The sequence below is a fragment of the Panthera pardus genome, unplaced genomic scaffold (assembly GCF_024362965.1).
Source record: "Panthera pardus isolate Hobbes unplaced genomic scaffold, ASM2436296v1 HiC_scaffold_10, whole genome shotgun sequence".
Classification (NCBI taxonomy): Eukaryota; Metazoa; Chordata; class Mammalia; order Carnivora; family Felidae; genus Panthera; species Panthera pardus.
The window spans coordinates 55,307,594-55,328,106 of NW_026526655.1; the positions used below are offsets into that span (position 1 = coordinate 55,307,594).

The following is a 20,513-nucleotide window of genomic DNA, read 5'->3' on the forward strand; positions in this document are numbered from 1 at the left end:
GCAAATAGAAAATCTGGAGGGCAGGAGGGTGTGAGAGCTGAAAGAGCTGAATCACCTGAAAGATTCAGCTTCTTCTGTTTGACCCAGTGAAAAACCTAAAGACTAATAGGTGATTAATTGTAGGGAATCATATTTTGTTAATTATGAGGATTAACCAAAGATGCAATGGACTCAGGTATGACTTAAGAGAACTCCCTTCCTACTTTTACACTGTTTAGATTAACCAGATGGCAGGAATATTTCTGGGAATATTCAAACATCACTTGAGTGGTAGAGACTGATAACCTGTAGGGCACCATTTGGTTCCAATCCATGAAAATGGAACTACGCGTGCAGTCAATGAGCTTAGGATGAATAAGTCTACTTGTTCATAATCAATCAACTCTCTTTACTTAGGTTTTTCATTTTGAATGAGAATATTTGCTTTTGAATGAGAATATTTGCTATAAAATGTGCCCTTTGGGGAGCCTGGGTGGCTCAGTTGGTTAAGCGACTAACTCTTGATTTCAGCTTAAGTCATGATCTCGCAGTCCTGAGATAGGAGCGCCGCATTGGGCTCCAGGCTGGGTGTGGAGCCTCCTTAAGATTCTCTCTCCCTTTGTCCCTCCTGCATGTGCTCACACATACTCTCTCTCTCTCTCAAAATAAATAAATAAAAATATGCTCTTTGGTTCACAAAGATTCCATTCTCATTCAGTAAGCCCTGCCTGGGAAGAGGAGATTGGAAGTTTTATCTCAATTTACTAAAATTACCAATTCAAAAAAAGAATTTTCAACTTTTAAATGGAGAGATGTCAAACTATGCAATACTCTATTACGCCCAGTGAACTTAATCTTTTATTATTTTTAGTTTAACTCAGAATGTGAAAGGCATGAGGAGGTACTTCAGTGGTTTTAATAACTGCATACCATTTATAATATCTTTAAGATGCTGAGTTTCTGATTTAGATACACCTTTTTGATACACATCATTCACCTCAATAGCAGCTAAACATTTTCCTTGGATTTTCAAAATACAAGCATAGTAGGGTCTTAATCTTTAATCTTTTTTTGAAATGACTATTCTATCATAATCTGTTCTGAAATTACATGTCATATTTTTGCAGTGACCATTGTATCTTGTATTTATAAAGGGAAAATGTCCACCCTCCCGCAAGGCCACTGATATTTAATTAAACCTATCAACAACTTAAAACTTTTTTTAATCACTGTTGCTCTATAATCTTAAAAGATCTTTACAAAATTACCAACAAATTTTGGTGTAACTATAAAATATAGTCTAAAATATTTCTAATAATGTATTTTGGCTCTTGACTTAAAGTGTAAGTAGCCAATCTGGATGTGTAGGTTGAGCAATTACCATATTTTATTGAATCTAAGATGCAACTGACTGAAGGAAGCACTTTTATTTTGCGTTCTGTTGAGAAATAAAAACAGGTTGTCAACTATAGTATGGCACATAATCGGTATTAAGATGTTTCCAATTTGAGAAGTGTAAAAATGTGAAAAAATGTGCATCTCAAAATCAATGAAATATGTCATTTAGTAAAATTCTAAACACTGTTGTATTTTTTATTCTCTTCTTTCACATAAATAAGGCATGATTTAGTCAAGCAAAGAAAACTTTATTTCTGCTACACATAACAACATATTGCTCTAAGAAACAACTATTATATTAGTTTTAGCACTGACGTGTGGATTCAAAAATTCATGTCAACAATTCGTGCTCCCCAGACAAAACAATGTTGTGCACGGACTACCAGGTATATGAAAAAAAAAAGCTGTCAACTGTCCACAGGGAGTGCGTCCAGTCACATTTTCAGTCAGTCAGCTGAGGATTATGTCATTATTTAGTCTTTGTTCTGTAGAAAGAACACAACACAAGTATGAAAATCATCACCTGAAAGGAAACAGCTGTTGTATATAGTATTCCTATAATGTTAGGAATTTCCTGTATTTCAAAGTAACCAATGTTATCTGCTTACTTAATCATAGACGCCCCCAAATAAGCAAAACCAAACTTACTCAGAAGGATGATGTAAACAGGTACTGAATTTCTGGAGGGAAAATGCTGTGAATTAATATAAAATCAGGATGCTCTGAAATACTAAAATGTTTATTTTCCTCAAATAGAAAGAGAAACATATTTTGCACATCAAACCCAGCTCAGAATAGAACTCAATTACTTTCAAAGTTGTACTCAGTTTTTCCTATTTTATAGGTGTAGCTCACCTAATCCTAGGCCTATTCCTCAGAGATAAAAGGAACCAACCTTTGAGTGGTGCTGGTGTTTTCCTGAAATTAAGGAAACAAACAAAAAAATGCTTCCCCCTACCAAGAATTTCAATTTCAATTTTCATGTAAAACTTGGTAAACTTTCTCATTATTTTATTGAACCTTAAAATATGTACATTTACTTAATATACCAACAAAGGAGGAGAATCATTGGAGTCCACAGTAACTGGAAATCTACAGCAAAAATAAATTTAAAAACATAGAAAGCTAATATAGCTGATTATTTCCCACTATTTCCAGCTAACCTGACCCTACTTATTTTTGCCCTGAAGAGGTACAACAATTCAATAAAGGGAAAAAGGACAGATTTATATTTTATGAAGAGTCATGCTGAAGTATATGCACTTCCTCTATAATGCAGGGAATGGGATGAAGGTACGCCACTTTTACAGGGAAAAATGTGGTATGATAAAGCTTCATTCCCATAGCACTGGATGCCCACAGTCTGTATATTAAACTTTTAGTTTCTGACCATTTAGATGAGACAACATCTCAAAGATTTCACTGAAATCACCAATGCAACAGTTTTAGTTCATACTTGCAAAACATTATTTTTATAAAGACTTCTGCTGATTCATTTCTTTCACTAACCCTATTAAAAAAATCAGACTCAGGAAGGTGAAGAGGTCTGTCCAATCACAGTCAGGTATCAGAGTTAGAATTCCAAGCCAGATCTTCTGATTTTTAAGTATAATATTTTTATATTACATAAATAATCACCAGGAAAGGCTCATCCACAAGAGTAATTCATACATTTTCCCCATAATAAAAACATAGTATTATTGTACTTTTTTAAGGACAAAGATTCTTTGAATAAAATAATTGCTACCTACATATTAAAATACCCAAAGACACAAACACATTTTTGTGTGCTATTTTAGAAGACAGCTGGCTAACCAGAATTCAGGTCTTAACATTTTATTTGTAAACATTAAAAAACAGCTTTAAGAACTTGCTAAGTCATTTTCACTGGCATTTTAATATTTCTACATTGTATGGGGTAATGGGAATGAATTTTATAATTAGATAAAATATTTTAAGACATTTCTAAATTAGGATTATTCATAATGGGTCCAAATATTGCCAAATGCCTTCTAGGTAGGAGGAACTCATCACCTGACTTGCTCTATATTAGAAGGTCATCAGCACTAAGGCATGAGACAATCCATTCTGATACTTGCTAGTTGCCATAATTGGTCAGAAAGAAAACTGATGTAAAATGAAATCTGCTTTCAAGTCAGTAACTTCAAAGTGAATCTAAAGTGCTTGCCAACTGCTATCATTTGACCAGCAGTGGACTTGGGAAAGCTGGCGTGTGTGGAAACAGGGAAATTGTCAGCTTCCCCTGAAACTCAGAATTCATTTCCAGAATAAAAAAGTGAAAGAGCTGAACATTTCTACTTTAAAGAATGTCTCCCTAAGCCATGGAGACGTGAGTTGAATTATCACAGAAAAAGAAATTTAAGTTTGATTCTGAAAACTAAAGAAAAAGGAATTCATATGGCTGTATGTACCATTATAATAGATAAAGAGTTTTTGGTAAATTGTCTGGGTTCTTTTTTTTAATACAAATATGCATATGAGAATACTTTCTGAATGTGTAGTTTTAATGCACAAACTCACAAATTTAAGTCCACAAAAAACCAACATTTAGGTTCAAAAGTTCCAAAAACACGTATTATTTGATATTGCTTTTTAGGTATTACACTAGTGAGATGTCAAAACACTCTTTATAAAGGCTATTATAAATTAATTTATAAATCAAGACATTAATCCCTCAACTTAAAAAAATCTTTAGAACTATTTCAATTTTAAAAAGTCACATAAGCATATAGTTAAAAGTCTAATGCTTAACATCTAAGACATTCACAAACAAAAAAAGCCACTATTTAATTTTCTATATTGAAATCTGATTTTATTTTATAGAAGGGCAAAAACACTCTCCCAGTAAACATCAAAAACATTTGTTTTAAGTTTACAAAATTCAGGTTTAAAAAATATATTGTGAAATTAACCTGTGCTGTGGTTTTATCAGCCAAGCTTTTTTAAGTCACAAGGCTTTTAACCGATAGCTTCCAAATCCCTAAAAAGAAAACTCTATACATATTCCTCTGGCTGTAATATTTAGCCGGTATGTTTTTAAAATTCAGAGTAAAAAGGGCTTACCTCAAGAATCAGTAAGTTCTCTGTCGTTTGTTAGATTCTTCCCTTGGGGAATCTGCCAACATAACTTTAAGTCTGACTCCATTAAGGATCTTTCCATGTAAAGTAGTAATGGCATCATTGGCGCTTATTCTATCTGCATACTTGGCATACCCCACGTTTTTTCCTGACACAAGGTAAACTTCGATCAGGTTACCAAAACGACTGAAACAAAGTAAAAAAAATCAACTGAAATTGGTAAAAATACAACTGCGTAGGTCCCAAAATTGGGGTCCATTCTGGACTCCTTTTCCATTCCTCTCCCCACACCCAATCTGCAAGCCAATCCTCCTTCTCAAGCACGTCTTCTATTAGTCAAGTTCTCTTCATTCTCACTCAGTTCCCCATCCTCATTCAGCCAGTCATGATCTTTTCCTTGGAATACTCAAACACGTTCCTCCCTTGTTTCCCTGCACCCTGGGCTGGTCCCTCTTTAAAATATTCTCTACCCAGTCTTCCCAGTGATCCCTCTAAAATACAGATATGATCATTTCCTCCCCAAAATTCTCTTCCAGGGTAAGGACAAACTCCCTAACGTGGCTTGTGGGCCTTTCTTGACATGGGCCTTGTTCTCTCCTGCTTCACCCTCCCACACAGTCTCTCAAATTCCATATTCTAATGATCTCCTTTCACATTCTCTCTGTAGGAATAACCATCCGAACGCCCTCCTTTCTTCTATAGCTAAGTTATCATTGTCTATCAGGTCTCCGTTATACCTTGCTTCTTTAAGAAGTCTTCTCAGAGTCTTAAAAGTAGATACTCCTCTCATGTATTTCATAGCCTGCACATTCCTTTTCACAACACTAACCTCACTAGGCTGTAACAATACCAACTTCAGTAGGCTGTAATATCCTACCTACTTGTCTGTGTCCTATATGAGATTAGCTCTCACAGGACAAGGACTATAATGTCTTACATAATACATTTTGTTTACACAATGTCTCTTGCACACAGCATGGTGACCACCTGGCACAAAGGATATGCTCAAGAAATAAACTACATGAATCAATTAAATGAACTACTGATATTTTATGCAACTGTTCAATGAGTTTCCTGGCGTTTTTTTTTAATTCACTAACATTGTTGTAAGGCAAACAGGAAAAAGACCAAAAAGAAAAAAGTTAAGATTCAAGGAGTTCTATTAAAAAAACAACAATTAACAAGTGCCTTCCCTTTTTCTATATTTATTATATACTCTTCCTTACAATCAGGTAATTGTTTACTCAACATAATTCTTAAGGTTCCAACAGAGTGTGGACAAAATAGAAGATGCTTAGTAAACTGTTCAGGTGAAATACTACTACAAAGGGAAAGATATGTAACAAGAATTTTAGAGGACAGGTCTATTTTTTACCAAGAAACAAATGATTTGTCCATTTTATGCATGCAACTTTTCAAAACAATACTGTATGTTTTATGTCTTTAAAAGAAAATCGGAAATTCTGTGTGGAGACTTAGGATATGTAAATAGTAGAGAAGGAAATCATCGTATATTTTAAAAGGTCATATAAATAAGGAATTTTTCTAAACTGCAAAACAAATCATTTCTACCTGATTAAGTATTGGATATAGAAGTTTCAAGATTGTGAGAGGACTTAAATTACTAGTTTAAGTAAATTATATTATAAAACATAACTTTGTGGAATTGAAATCTTACCAGAAAATATCCTCTAATACATCTAAAGGTAAAGGATGAGGATTAAACACGATAAAAAGTCTTTCTTTCACAGGAGTTTCAGGAGGGGCTTTTTTTTTGCATGATGGAAGTACAACATCTGTCTGGATTTGAGGCAACTGTGATCCAGAATTTCCTCCAAATTGCTGTTGAAGAGAGGTACAAAAACAAGAAAAAGAAAAACTGCACTTTAAGGATTTTAAAGCCAAGAGCTAAAAAGATATATATATCATGGCTCCTATGTGATCTTTTACTACAGCTCTGAAAATTTTCTTTCATAGGTAACAAACAGAGGCCACATTTATTACATACCCTATTGATGTACTACAGAGATTAAATTCTTACCTACTTACCAGAAATTGCTGCTGATTTGGGTTATTCCACACCATTGATGCAAGCTGTGCTGCTACCATCTGCGTTGCCATTTTTCTAAGGAGACTAAAGATAACAACTGATAATTTACAGAAAACTAGAGATATTCAGTCTCTTACCCGTAACTTGTTTTGTGTGACTTCCTCACCCAAGAGGTCAACTGCTTTCTATTTTTATTCTTCAAGTCATATTATGTACGCCCTGCTTTAGACTCTCCTGAGATGGTACTTACTCTGTTGCATTACTCCCATCATCAATGAAGGAAACACCTATCCGATTCCCAGGAGGGTACTGAAATCCATGTAACTTGTATTTTGCATAAATAGCTGATGCTACATTAAAATACTGAACCACTCCATGACCTAAAACAAAGTAGAGAATCGGGAATTAAAAACAAAAAACAAAGAGAATACCTAAAGCCTGTGTTGCCATAAAAATGAAACAATATAGAAATACCCTAGTATCACACAACCAGTAAATACAGAATCAAATGGGTCAGAAAACAACGTTCTTATATATATATATGTGTGTGTGTGTGTGTGTGTGTGTGCGCGCGCGCAACAGCTGTGTTCCTACAAAGTCTAAACCAGATTTTGTTAACAATATAAACATGATATTTTAAGGAAAATGAAATTACTAGTGTAAGTTTTTTCCAACGAATTTAATTTTAGAATATTGGTGTTTCTTATATGACAGATACACCTAAAACCAAGCAGTTTTTCTTAAATATTTATTCTTTGAAATATACTTTGAAATTCTAAAATTTTCCCTATCATACTGAGCAGGAAATGAAACGAGGGGAATATATAATCTGATAAGAACATACAGTCATCTGGCTAGCTACAGTGGTAGAGAAAGGAAAAGTGGTATATATGAAAAACAAAAGGTAGGGAACAGAGAATCTTAGATTAGAAGTCACAGATTACACACTCTTTTTGAGAGCTTTCAGCTATGGAAACAGATTTTAATTCAGGAAGATGATGCTGAAGGTGGTGGGGGGTGGATAATTTTATACCGGAGTCCTTACATGGAGAGCCCAGGAGCTTATAACACAACCAAAAAAGTTTCCATAATATATTTACAATACAACCCACTTAGGGGGAAACACTGCTATAATTTAAGGGTCCTGTCTAAACCCAAGCATCGCAACATTTTAATGAAATTAAAACTCAGAAAGCAAATGAATATATAAAACCAATTCAGATAGGACTTTATATGATGATTCCTCTATCAATAAAAAAGTGTTCCAATGACACATGTATTTATTTATCAGACACATTCAACCAAAGAAACAATACAGAAGGTGAAGGAACAAATACATTTCAACGTAACAGATAAAAGGGAAAGAAATACAGAATAAAATTACATATAACAACAAATGTGCCAGAAAACACAAAATGTGTGCACACAAAATAGTCAGAATAAAGAAGAGGTTGAAGATGGTCCGAAGTAGGTTCACATGCAGTCCTGCTAACAGACCAGGGCTGGGAAGAGTAATAGTGAGGATGTGTGAAGAGTGGCACTACTCCGCTCCAGGCCCGTTAGCCTATATGACCTGATTAACACCTTCCCACTTATGCTCACACCCATGGCACCCTAAAAGCACTACGTCAAGTGTATCTATAGGCCAGGAACAGATGCCAAGTATGACTTCTCTATACTCCCCTTACCTCAAATTCTTTAAAAGAAACTGACAAGCCCCTTAGACTTACTGAGTGCCTATTATGTGCCAGGACTTGCATTAGGTATTTTACATATAGTATTTCTAATTCTTTTTTTTTTTTTTTTAACGTTTATTTATTTTTGAGACAGAGAGAGACAGAGCATGAACGGGGGAAGGGCAGAGAGAGAGGGAGACACAGAATCGGAAGCAGGCTCCAGGCTCTGAGCCATCAGCCCAGAGCCTGACGCGGGGCTCGAACTCACGGACCATGAGATCGTGACCTGAACTGAAGTCGGACGCTTAACTGACTGAGCCACTCAGGCGCCCCTATAGTATTTCTAATTCTTATCTAACCCTGGTACTGATAGTATTAATAATCCCCTTTTACATATAAAGAAAGAAAGGCCCAGACAGGATAAGCAATTTGCCAAGGTCTCAGAGCTACGTGCCAGCACTGGGATTTCATTTGCACCTGAGTCAGATGCGAAATGGAATGCCAACCATTTTCCATTGTGCCACAATGACTCCATTTCTTAAAAGCCTTAAAAAACAAAAAACAAAACAAAAAAACCTTAAAAAATTACAAAAATGGTTAACATGAGATATTAGGTTTAACCGATTAAGTAACAAGTTCAAATGCCTGATAGTAGAGCCTTGCTTCAATTAAGACTGGGAAGATGTAGAGAGAGAAAGAGAGCAATTAGATACTTGAAATGAAGGGAAGGAGTTTTTTTGAGGTATAAGCTTAAGAAAAAGACTTAGGGATGAGAAGGAAACTTTAAGGGTTTTATAACTTCGTCTAGCATTAATCAGCAGTATAGAGACTCCATTTTGGCTGCACAAATGGAAACAGAGAATGCTCTATTTTATAAGCGTTAAAATGTATATATTTTTTTATTTTTTATTTTTTTAATGTTTATTTATTTTTGAGAGAGAGACAGAGCATGAACGGGGGAGGTTCAGAGAGAGGGAGACACAGAATCTGAAACAGGCTCCAGGCTCTGAGCTGTCAGCACAGGGCCCGACGCGGGGTTCAAACTCATGGACCGCGAGATCATGACCTGAGCCGAAGTCAGCCGCTTAACCGACTGAGCCACCCAGGCGCCCCTAAAATATTTTTAAAAAATAAATGACTTTGTTTAAAGGAGCTATAATCCCAGGGGGTTATTTATTAAGGTATCGCTGTATTTGAAAATTTAAAGTGGAAAAAAGAAAACAAAATTGTCACACACAGAGTATCTGACATCAAAAGTGCCACTGGAGAAAAGACATTTTATCAAAACACAGTATGTTTAAAAATAATAGACATTATTTTACCATAATTAGAATAAGGATCTCGTTGAACTTCACAGTATTCCAATCCTGGTACTATATCAAAAATACTGAAAAGCTGCTCTTCAGTGAAAGGAACTCTTGATACAACTGACAGGCGTTTGGAGATAGCTTCTTGGCCTCTGTTGTCATTCTTGTCAAAACTTGAAAATTCAGATTGTTGTTCTCCAACAACATAAAAAAAGTATATCTTTAAATTTCTATACAGTTGAGAATTCATTTAACATTTATGTACTAGAAAGTAAGATGCACTGTCATTGCATTGGAACTTGTTCATTGCATTGGACAAGGAACCGTGTTTTGTCATATGCTCTTGGTCATTAGCACTATCAGAAGGGACCAATGGTGAGGAAACAGAGAATTCTTCCCACTCCCCTGCCTTCAACACAGAAAGTTAAGTAGAAATGTGTAGTCTAACTTCACAGGAATAGGTTTAGTACGCAAAACTACAAAATATGGCAAGTGTTTCATCTAAAAGAAAGTTATGCCAAATAACATTTACAGGTCTTACTTTCATCAATTATTTCCCCCTTCATCTGGCTTCCACTTTTGTCATTCCTCTCCTTTCTTTAGCCCTAGTTTGAAAGCAGCAGTATCTTAGGGATAAAAATCTTAGGACTCACACTGAGGGGACAGAAGCAGATGTCTTTTATACTTTCTGGTTGGCTACACAGAGGCAGAAGCTCACTCAAAAAAGTGGCGTGACATAGTTTAATATCTAGATACATAACTAACCACAGAAAACTACAATTGGAAATATGTTAAATGAGTGTTACATATTAAGGACATGAGAAGTCATGACAAACTTCTCAAAAAAACCCTACTACATTAATTTTGATTCACTAAGTCAGATTTACAGACTACTGATAAAAGAATATTTTATAAAATCCAAATCAGATTGCATATACTGCTTATACTATTAAAATAAAGAATAGCTTACTCACCGAATGGAAACATATTTACTCTAGGTTCATGTCCCAATGTCTCCTGCCTCATGTTATAATAGTCTTGTTCTGAGGATTCAGATGCTTTATTTTTAGGTTCAGCCAAGATTGCCCTAAAACCTGAAAAAAGAATCTATGATTTTCAAACTTCATAGTAAATTTAACATACCTGCAAATATACATTATTGCCAGTGCTTGACTTAGCTTTATAACTATTAATTTCATAAAACAAAATCTATACAAAGGCCACCTGCACCAGACCTACTTCTTTGCTTTTTGGAAGATGGCAAAAAATAAATAGAGCGAGAACCCCAAATTATGGGTCAATGTAGACATGCAAAATCAGCAATTCTTTTTCATCCTTTCCAATCTCCCCCTACTACCAAGTAAAATCATCATTCATTCTCCCTGGGTCAACATTAAAATCCTAGAGGGCTTTTCACATTCAACATGTCAGCAAGATTCTTCCTTTAAGGGGCGCCTGGGTGGCGCAGTCGGTTAAGCGTCCGACTTCAGCCAGGTCACGATCTCGCGGTCCGTGAGTTCGAGCCCCGCGTCAGGCTCTGGGCTGATGGCTCAGAGCCTGGAGCCTGCTTCCGATTCTGTGTCTCCCTCTCTCTCTGCCCTTCCCCCGTTCATGCTCTGTCTCTCTCTGTCCCAAAAATAAATAAAAAACGTTGAAAAAAAATTAAAAAAAAAAAAAAAAAAAAAGATTCTTCCTTTAAAATGTATTTAGAAAATGTTATCTTTTATTCTAATTTCCCTGACTTTGTTTCTAAGTTAGATTCCCTTCAATTAATTACAACAACTCTTTAACTGGTCTGCCTATGGAGCAAAGGTTTTAAGTATGGGTTCAAGGATGAGCTTCAAAAGGTGAGAAGGTTCCATGAGCCCTCTGAAACTTTAAACAAAATGCTTATATATGTGCACATGGGCATATTTCAAAGGAGAAGGTTTGTAGCTTCAACCATAGTATTCAGTGGCTCTAAAAAGGATAAAACCAGCCACTTTGAATTCTTTCTCTGGAAATCCATCCTTGATACTGTACTTAGATCAACTGCCCAGAAACAGTTATTTTTCTCCTTTTAAAACAATCTACAACGGAATCCTAACATGGACTAAGCTTGAACTCTTCGTGATCTCCCATGTATGGTGCCAATGTACTTAATGTTGTCTCCTAATTTCTCAACAATATTATGTTTTATTCAGATTGCTGCCTTCACAGCATTAAGCAAAGACATGTTTATTTCTATCTCTGGGCCTCTGCAAACACTGCTCTCACCTTCTGTCCTGCCTAATTTATACCAAATGTAAATCTCACCTCTAGATGTGTTCTTGTGCTCTCAGTGCACTTGTTTTTCACCACTGATGGACCATAGCACACATTTTTGAACATTTCCTCATCTCGCAAATTTTTATTGAGTCTATTATAAATAACAGTATCTTTGATAGAAATCTCAATAAATCTTTACTGAGGGCCTATAACTGTACTAGGTAGAAGGAATAACAGAGACAGAAACATAAAACATACTCCCTGCTTTCAAAGAGCCTTTTAAAAAATTCTCCTAATATTCTTTAACAATTTTTTACTAGATCTTGGCTACCCAATATAGTTAAACTCCTTAAAAGCTATATATTCCCTCTGTACCTCTTTACTTAACATATTGCCAAGTATACCATAGGTACTCAATTAGTGCTGTCTGAGAAATTTAGAAGGATCTGAGAGAAAATTTTGGTATATATCTTAGGCTTACCTAAGAATTCTAGTGATTAGCAATAATTCTTCAGTACATATAGATCTTCATAAAACCCTAAAACCTAGAGTATTCATCATTTCTAAAGGTCAATATAACTAGAAGTATGACAACAAAGAATATTTTCCTTGGCTTCTTTAAAATTCTTATTCTTCATTATGTACACTAATAGGAAAAGATCCAATTAATGTCACTCTAGCTTCAAATTAACCTAATGTATATTTATTTACCTATATGAGCATATATAACACTAAACCCCATCCTTAACCTGTGTGTTTATTGGTAAATTTAATTCTATTTAGGGTTTAGGTTAAATATGAACAAATTTTACAGAAAACTTGAGTTTTTTCAATATAAAGAAAAAAAAATTTTTTTGAGCCTGAAAGGGTAAGTCAATTTAATACTTAAAAATTTTAAATATTAAAATAAACCCCCAAACCTTAGAAGTAATAACCAAAATATGGTAACAGTATTTTCACTTACTAAGTTAATGTAGTTGCCCATATTTTTCTTCAAGATGGCGCCTCAACAAAAGCTTAATCACAGCCCTCAAATACTTTTCATCCCAGGTATATATATATTTAAACTCCCATTGCTAAGATTAAATTAGCAGGTATGGTTATTAGCAAAAACCAGTATTAGATTCCATTATTTAGAATAATTAAAAGTTTAAAGAAAGTCTTCAACATGTTAAATGAACACATCCTTACTTCGATCACAGTTTTCTATTGCTTGGGCAGCTTGTGATGGTTTTAAGTATCGAACATAGCCCAAACCTTTACTTTCTCCAGTTACTTTATTCTTAATAATGCTGCAGTATTCGATATCTCCATACACCTATGGGAGTTAAAAGAAATGATCTTAGAGGAGTCAAAATCAGTAACTGTGAACAGATTATTTCAGCTTAAAATTTGTTTATTTGCACCCTTTATTTGCAAAACTAGAAATAACAATTAGAATATATAGCCATTTTTAATAATAGAATCAAAATGTCACAAACTAATGAGGCACTAGAAAAAAACCATAATAATGATATAAGCAAATAACATAATCAAAATCATGATGATTTTCATTTTCATTTTCTGAGCATTTGCTTTACATATATTTCCTTACTGTTAAAACAATCCTTCAAGGGGTGTGTGTGTGTGTGTATAATATATAAGTTATTTCACAGACAAGGAAACTGGGTCTTAGAGAGGAAATCAAATAACTTAGTCTAAGTCATGGAGGGAGAGTAAGAATGTGTACATGGTTTGGAAAGCTCCAAAGTCTTAGTGGTGATTACAAGCTGGAATCGAACCTTCCATATTTGAACCTGGCTCAGTCCCTTATTAACTGGGCAGTTTATTTATCCTCTCTGAGCCTGTCTCCTTATCTGTTAAATGGGGCTAATAGCTATACCTACTTCATAGGGTTATTTTAAGAGTTAAATGAACTAACAGACCTAAAGTGCTTATATAGAGTTTGGGACACACTAAACATTAGTTATAGTTATAGTCGTCTGCCTTCTAACAGGACATAACTGTGTATTCTTTTGAAGAGAAGCCTCACAAAATATATAACTAAAACACACAGGTTTACTCAGTCAATTCTCCACATGAAAAATATGGGTAAAAGTTTATTTTTAATGTTGGGAGAAATATGGGATATAAATTCTTAGGGCTTATTTTTTTTTAATAGTTATTGAGAGAGAAAGAAAGTACATGAGCAGGGGAGGGGCAGAGACAATTTTAATCCTAAACAGGCTCTGCACTGTCAGCAGAGAGCCCCAGGCAGGGTTTGAATACCACCAACCATGAGATCATGACCTGAGGCTAAATCAAGAGCAGGATGCTTAAGCAACTGAGCCACTCAGGCGCCCCATTAGTGTTTATTATTTATTTCATAAAATTCTCATGCACCCAATTAGCAACTTAATTATTATACATTTGGATAAAAATGTCATATTTGTTTGCTCAGAAAAAGATAAGAATTTATAAATATATAAGGTAACAACTTTTTTCTTACTTTTGGAGGAAGTATGGACTATGTATTTTTGGTATTTGTTATTTTTGAGGTATTTTATTCAACTCTCAATTGAATTTTCAGAGAGAGAAAGTCTGAAAATTACTTTTGACTATTTTCTTTCTTATTTGTTGCCCACCTAATTCATAGTATTGGGAAAATTAGTAGATAATGGATAAAAAGTTACAACTCATAACAATTTGAGAATTGCTTTTTAGTAATTGTTAGTGGAAGTATATCATTGCATATAAAAGTCATTGGCTATAAAGAGATTTAAAATGATCTTCAAATTTCACTATCAGTCATTACCATAGCTCTTGCTATATATATAGTTCAGAGCTGTAGATTTTTTCTTTAAATATAAGTCCTTAACTTTAGGACAAAAATTCTGTAAAGGATGAGCCTTTCTGTGAATAAGTACAAGATCAACATGCCATAGGCTTTGTATATAAATAGATAATATAGTTCACACACTTAGGCTTGCTTCATTTACCTCTACATGAAAGCAACAGAGTGGTGAGAGGGTGCTTTGAAATTGTAAAGACCAAGAGCAGGTTCTGGATTCAGACAGCCTGGGTTTAAATCTTGGTCCACCACCTACTATGTATGTGACCTAATTTAAAATTCTGGGCTTTAGACTTCATTTTCCTGAATCTGGCAGAAAATATCATCATTATGTTTCTTATATGGCAGAAAACATCATCATTAATATGTTTTTCATCATTTTCATGTTTTTTAAAAAGTTAGTTTATTCTAGCTTTACTATTTTAAAACTAGATTGAAATAGATGACTTAGAAACAATTATTTAATTCACCACCACCACCAGCCTAATGATCTAACTCGATCAACACTTAAGATTTAGTAACCATATAACCGATTTAGGATTGTAAATTATCATAGATGCTAGCTGATTAAAAAACATAAGTACCTTAAATTTTTCCCGCAAATCTTCTTCTGTGTAGGACTTTGGTATCATGACAAATATTCTTGTAAGTTCTTCATCTTCAACATCTCGGTGACTTCCAGATGATCTGGACTGAGCAATGAAAACCTAAGCAACAAACATAATCCAAAAATAATGTGAAAAATCAGTTAACTGTTTTCCTATTCCTTAAGTACATTTACTTCATTATTAGTATGAGATGCATGTTAGGTTAAACACAATGTAATAGGGTCTTATCAAAAAGTTTTTTTAAAGCAATTTTTACTGCAATGACTTTTTATATGAGATAATAACAATCTCTGCACTGTTTTTCCAAATCTATATTTATATCTATATAGATATATAGATTTTTTTTTAATGTTTTTTTTTTTTTTTAATTTTTTTTTCAACATTTTTTATTTATTTTTCGGACAGAGAGAGACAGAGCATGAACGGGGGAGGGGCAGAGAGAGAGGGAGACACAGAATCGGAAACAGGCTCCAGGCTCTGAGCTGTCAGCACAGAGCCATATGCAGGGCTTGAACCCACAAACCGCGAGATCATGACCTGAGCCGAAGTCGGACGCTTAACCAACTGAGCCACCCAGGCGCCCCCCCAAATACATTTTTACTTTTGCATTTTTGTTTACCAAGGGCAAGCCAGTGCACTGAAAAAGAGTAAGTACTCTGTAGCTGCTGGGTACAGTGTTCAATAGATGTCAGTTTCATAGCTGATTAACAGTGTTATTAAAATATTCCTTATCTTTGCAAATTTTGTCTAGTTGTTCTATCAGATACTAAGAAAGGAGTTTAAATACCTGATTGTGAATTTATCTTTCTCCTTCTGGTTCTACCAATCATGCTTCACGTATTTTGAAGCTGTATTATTGGCTGCATAAACATTTGGGATTGTTATGTACTTTTGATTGATATTTTTATTCCTATGAAATTAACCTGTTAATACTCCTTGTGTTGATGACCATTTTGTACAACATCACACCAGCTTTTCTTATCCTTTTACTTTCAACTGCTTTGTATCCCTTGTACATAGTATTTAGCTTTTTTTTTTTTTTTTTTTACAAATCCTGATAATCTCTGCCTTTTAATTGGAATGTCTAGTCTACTAATATTTAATGTAATATTGACACAGTTGGGTTTAAGTCTAGGATGTCATATTTTTAATTGTTTTCTTTCTAATATGTACCTTTAAGAAAAGGTAACATAACCATAATTACTGGATCGTCTCAGTGACCACCCAAATGATTTATGTAAGTAAGAAAATGAACAGCACTACCTGAGGCTCCATTTTCTACTGTTAGCATTTTCTACTATTTAGTTTTACTGAAAACATCATCTGTGACATTGGACTACTTAGATTATCATTACTTGGATTATGACATTAGATTATTACTTTATAATATAAATTGTTTGGGTTTTATATTATTCTAGAGGAATCTTAAAATCTCTAACTAGGATTGTGGATTTTTTAATAGAGCCATAAGGATAAGAACTTTAATGGCTAGTTTTGTTTTTTATAATTTGAAGACACGTAATAAACTTAATATAAATCACCTTACAAGCCCTTAAGGCTTCTTTTTTCTTCTACTTTAAAGGGGGAGCTGTATACCATTTGAGTATGAGAAAACCTGAACTTATGGATTTCTAGAGTAGGAGGCAGCAACCAAAAGGATAGAAAACCTATAAAGCCAGGGGATTTTAGAAGTACTAAAACATAAAGTCATTATGTTCGCTTGGAAAACAGCTGTCATAGAGGTGAAGGGCCTTGTTTACAAGATATAGCTGGAGACATATTCCTATGTCTCCTAACAGAGTCCACTGTTACTCCTTCAATAAACTTACACTACCTGCCAAACAGTGTATGAGGTATTAGTAATAGAATATTGAGTAATACAGAAATGACCCACTAGAAAGTCTAGTGGATGTATTGGTAATGGATGATCAATAGAAAAATAAAATAGGAAACATTTAAGAATTTGGGAAGACATTGGGGGGCAAAAAGAATCTCAAGTAAGATTTGAGGTTGTAGGTGTCATCAAATCACAAATTTCTAAATTTTAGAAGACCGGAGTGTTTCAAATTTCCAATAAGGCAAGCAGTGTCTGAGCAGAACACATGTATAATAATTAGCCACCTAATGGATGATTTCTCCTGAGATTTATGTTCAGACTACAGGCTCTAAAGAGGCATTCTTGCAAAGCTAGAAAACAAGACTTTTCTACATTTTAGGTTTACCCCTTTCCTCCAGGTAATGTAGCTGGTCACAAAATAACTCTTACCTAGTCAATCTTTTCTGGCTCTAGGCCTATAATTTTCTTATTTGTCTCATAGATACTACGGAACTTTGTGAAAGCAAACTACATGAGAAAAGTTGAAGCTGTGTTAATTTAACTGGAAATACTAAAAACAATAACCACAGTAACAACAAACAAACAAAAAACTACATTCTAGTGGAAGACAGACAGAGCTGAACCTGCTGAAGAATGAACTTAGTCTAGCTAGGCCCTGTAGTCCAACAACCCTCTGTCTGAAACTGAGTGGACCAAAATGTGAAAAACAGAACTTCAACTTTATTTTAGGGAATAACTTTTCTGTGATTTAAAAGGAGGGTCCCAGTATTGGGGCTTTTACTTCTCTTGTAGGAATTTAATCAAGGAAAGAGGATTCTATAGGTTTCAGATCTGGAGCATTTTTTTGGGTTACCAACAGATCTCTGTGGTTATATTCAGAAAGTATAAAAACCTTCTCGATTAATTTAATTGGAAGGAGATAAAAATTAAATCAATCTAGGGAATCAACAAACCACAGCTTACTCTTTTTCAATAGCCCATGATCTAGGAATTGTTTTTACATTTTTAAAGGGCTCTTAAAAAGAAAGAAAATATGTGACAGAGACTGTATGTGGTTCACAAAGCCTAAAATATTTACTATTTGTCCTTTTACAGAAACAGTTTGTCAGCCATTGATCTAGTATATGCCGTGGCCTTACAATTCATCTTACTGATGATCTGTTCTGCTCCATTTCAGAAGGTTGGGGATGGAAGTAAAGGGCACGTCTATGGTCTACTGTGTTGTTGGTATATTCCTATGTTCCTTCTCTTTTGTGGATGGAGGCATAGGGAAGACCTCCAGAGACTGAACTCTCTCTCCGTCTTTCATTTATAAAAGTCAGTATTAGTAGTATTCTTATCAGTTCTCTGTTGTAAGTGGAAAAAAACAAGAAGGAAAAAGTTGAGGGAAAAGAATTTTGTGGAAGGCTCCAACAGAGTTACATATACAGCAACTATTTCTACACGACGGGCGGGGGTACAGTTTAAGCAACTGTCAGATCCTCAGGACTGGGTCCTGAACTCAGTCCACAGCCAGTAAGGAAGGACATTTTGGCTACTAATGACCACCAAGATCTATGCGCGGGGTCTACCTTGTGACGAGCACTGTGCTAAAAGCATAGATTAAAACGAATAACCGTCAAAATCATCCTTCCTGCCACGTGTCAGTTTTGTTACTTTTACACAAGTCTGGAAACTCAATATAAAGACCTCCAGGGTGAACTATGAGTACGCAAAGAAACAATAATAGCACAACTACACTACCATCACAATGATTTGGCTCTTCTTAAGGCAGTTTATTTTGGGTTGCTTTCAAAGAAAAGTGGCAGTAACAAAACGTTTGCCAATTATAGTTTCGCAAAGAGGGCTTAATTAAAATGATTTTAAAAATCACAACGGTGTGACAAATCTAAACAGCAGCAGTCTGAGTCACCTCCACTCAAATATTATATACATGCATACTTTCGTGTGGCACTGGGAAAGCGCCCAACACCAGAGAGGCCACATTTAACGTATGTTTATCAAGTTGCTAAGCTCCGTACCACCCCGAGGAAAAGCAAACTAATCTATTTTCATACATGGTAAACGGGGTTATGAGAGAGGAGGGCCAGAGGTGGGTCGTGGAAGCCAGAGCTCCGGACTAGACATGGCGGGAGTAGGGGAGAGGCCCAGTCACTATAGCTCCGCGGCCCAAGTCGGGGCCGACATTCTTGCCGCACCTCGGGGCTGCCTCGAGCGCCGGGCGGCCCGAGAAACCCTGTGCGGAACACCATCCGCCCCTCCTCCCGCCCCCGGAATGCCAGGCACCGCCCACTTCGCTCCAGGGAGCGGATGTACTACCTCGACCCCACCTGACACAGCTTCGGGTGCAGGAAGGCCCATCCCCTCCCGCTCCCGCGGGCATCCCAACCCGGGCACCTGCACCTTGATGGGCTTGGTGTCGTTGGGGCTGAGGCACTGGCCGTGCATCTCCTCCATGGCCCTGCAGGCCTGCGAGCTACGGGCAAACTTGACGAAGGCGATGCCCTTGGACTCCTTGGTGTGCTTGTCCCGCACCACCCAGATGTCCTGGATCTCGCCGAAGGGCGAGAAGCGCTCCCTCAGCACCGACTCGGGCGTGTACTTGCTGATCACCAGGAAGATGCGGCTGTTGGGGGGCTCGTCCAGGCTATCCACGCCCGGGCGGAACCCTCCGCCGCTCGCACAGCTGCCTGCTTCGTCCATGATGTTCCAGCCCGGCGCGGGAGGCAGGCCCGGTCCCCTTTAGTTCTTGTCTTCTCAGGCGCGCCAGCCACCACCGTGATCGCACACCCAGCCGTTGCGGGTCCAGGGCTCCGCTTCCGGAAGACGCAAGGGTCTCGCGCCGGGCGCTGTGCGGCCGCGCAGAGTGCCAGCTTCCGGGGAACGGCCTCCAGCGCCCCCTAGCGGCTCGGGGTGGGGTAGGCCGACCCAGTCAGTCTAGCAGTCCGCTGAAACAAACGCCGGGTGTGCAATCCTCGTTCTCTGTGGCCAGAACAGGCCCGTCTGGCGCACAGCCTTCCCAACCCTAGAGTCCAAGCATTCTTCCTCTAAAACTTGCCATCTTGGTCATAAACTCAATAGAGGACCACTCTAGGATAAAGTTAAAAACCATATAGTCTCAGAGCTAAAAAGAACCTTTGAGATCATCCAATTCCAGCCTCATTTGTTGAGAAAATTGAGATGAGGAAATTGAGGCCCTTGGAATGCCAGAGACTATATAGAGATACAAATAACAGAGCCCAAACCAGAATCTATCTGCTGATCTGCTCGACTCCCACAAACCTTGGGGATTTGAGGGCTGAAAAGGTGGACTGTTCAACTATAGCACTAGGAAAAGTCTTAATGGCAAACAAAGTGGGAATGCATACTGACTTCTAAGACTTGTTGTTGAAGGGACTTGACAAGAGGTCATCGGAAAGCTAGAAGAAATTCGGAAACAAGATCAGGATTTCGTAGTGGAGTTGGAATGAAGTAAAAAGAAT

The 20,513-nt window shown here is 36.4% G+C and overlaps 1 protein-coding gene across 6 annotated transcripts in view; it reads right to left on the minus strand.

The window, feature by feature from the left end:
• The window catches only part of RBM45 (RNA binding motif protein 45), a 39,674-nt gene extending 19,799 nt beyond the window's left edge, over positions 1–19,875 (minus strand). Inside the window, exons 1-11 of one of the 6 annotated variants that reach the window (XR_002083191.2) lie at positions 19,429–19,875; positions 15,171–15,293; positions 12,948–13,074; positions 10,484–10,603; positions 9,525–9,704; positions 6,777–6,906; positions 6,526–6,610; positions 6,155–6,318; positions 4,462–4,662; positions 2,026–2,071; positions 1,605–1,862 (exon numbers count right to left, since the gene is read on the minus strand). Coding sequence is in view for 4 of the 6 variants with exons in the window: in XM_019460625.2 (XP_019316170.1) it covers positions 4,470–4,662; positions 6,155–6,318; positions 6,526–6,610; positions 6,777–6,906; positions 9,525–9,704; positions 10,484–10,603; positions 12,948–13,074; positions 15,171–15,293; positions 19,429–19,734 (1,428 nt within the window). In the remaining 2 variants the exon portion in view is untranslated. Of the gene's footprint in view, positions 1–1,604; positions 1,863–2,025; positions 2,072–4,461; positions 4,663–6,154; positions 6,319–6,525; positions 6,611–6,776; positions 6,907–9,524; positions 9,705–10,483; positions 10,604–12,947; positions 13,075–15,170; positions 15,294–19,428 lie in introns of those variants that run through there. The other 5 variants (XM_019460603.2, XR_002083188.2, XM_019460571.2 and 2 more) reach the window with 5 other exon arrangements.
• Positions 19,876–20,513: the final 638 nt, after the last annotated feature.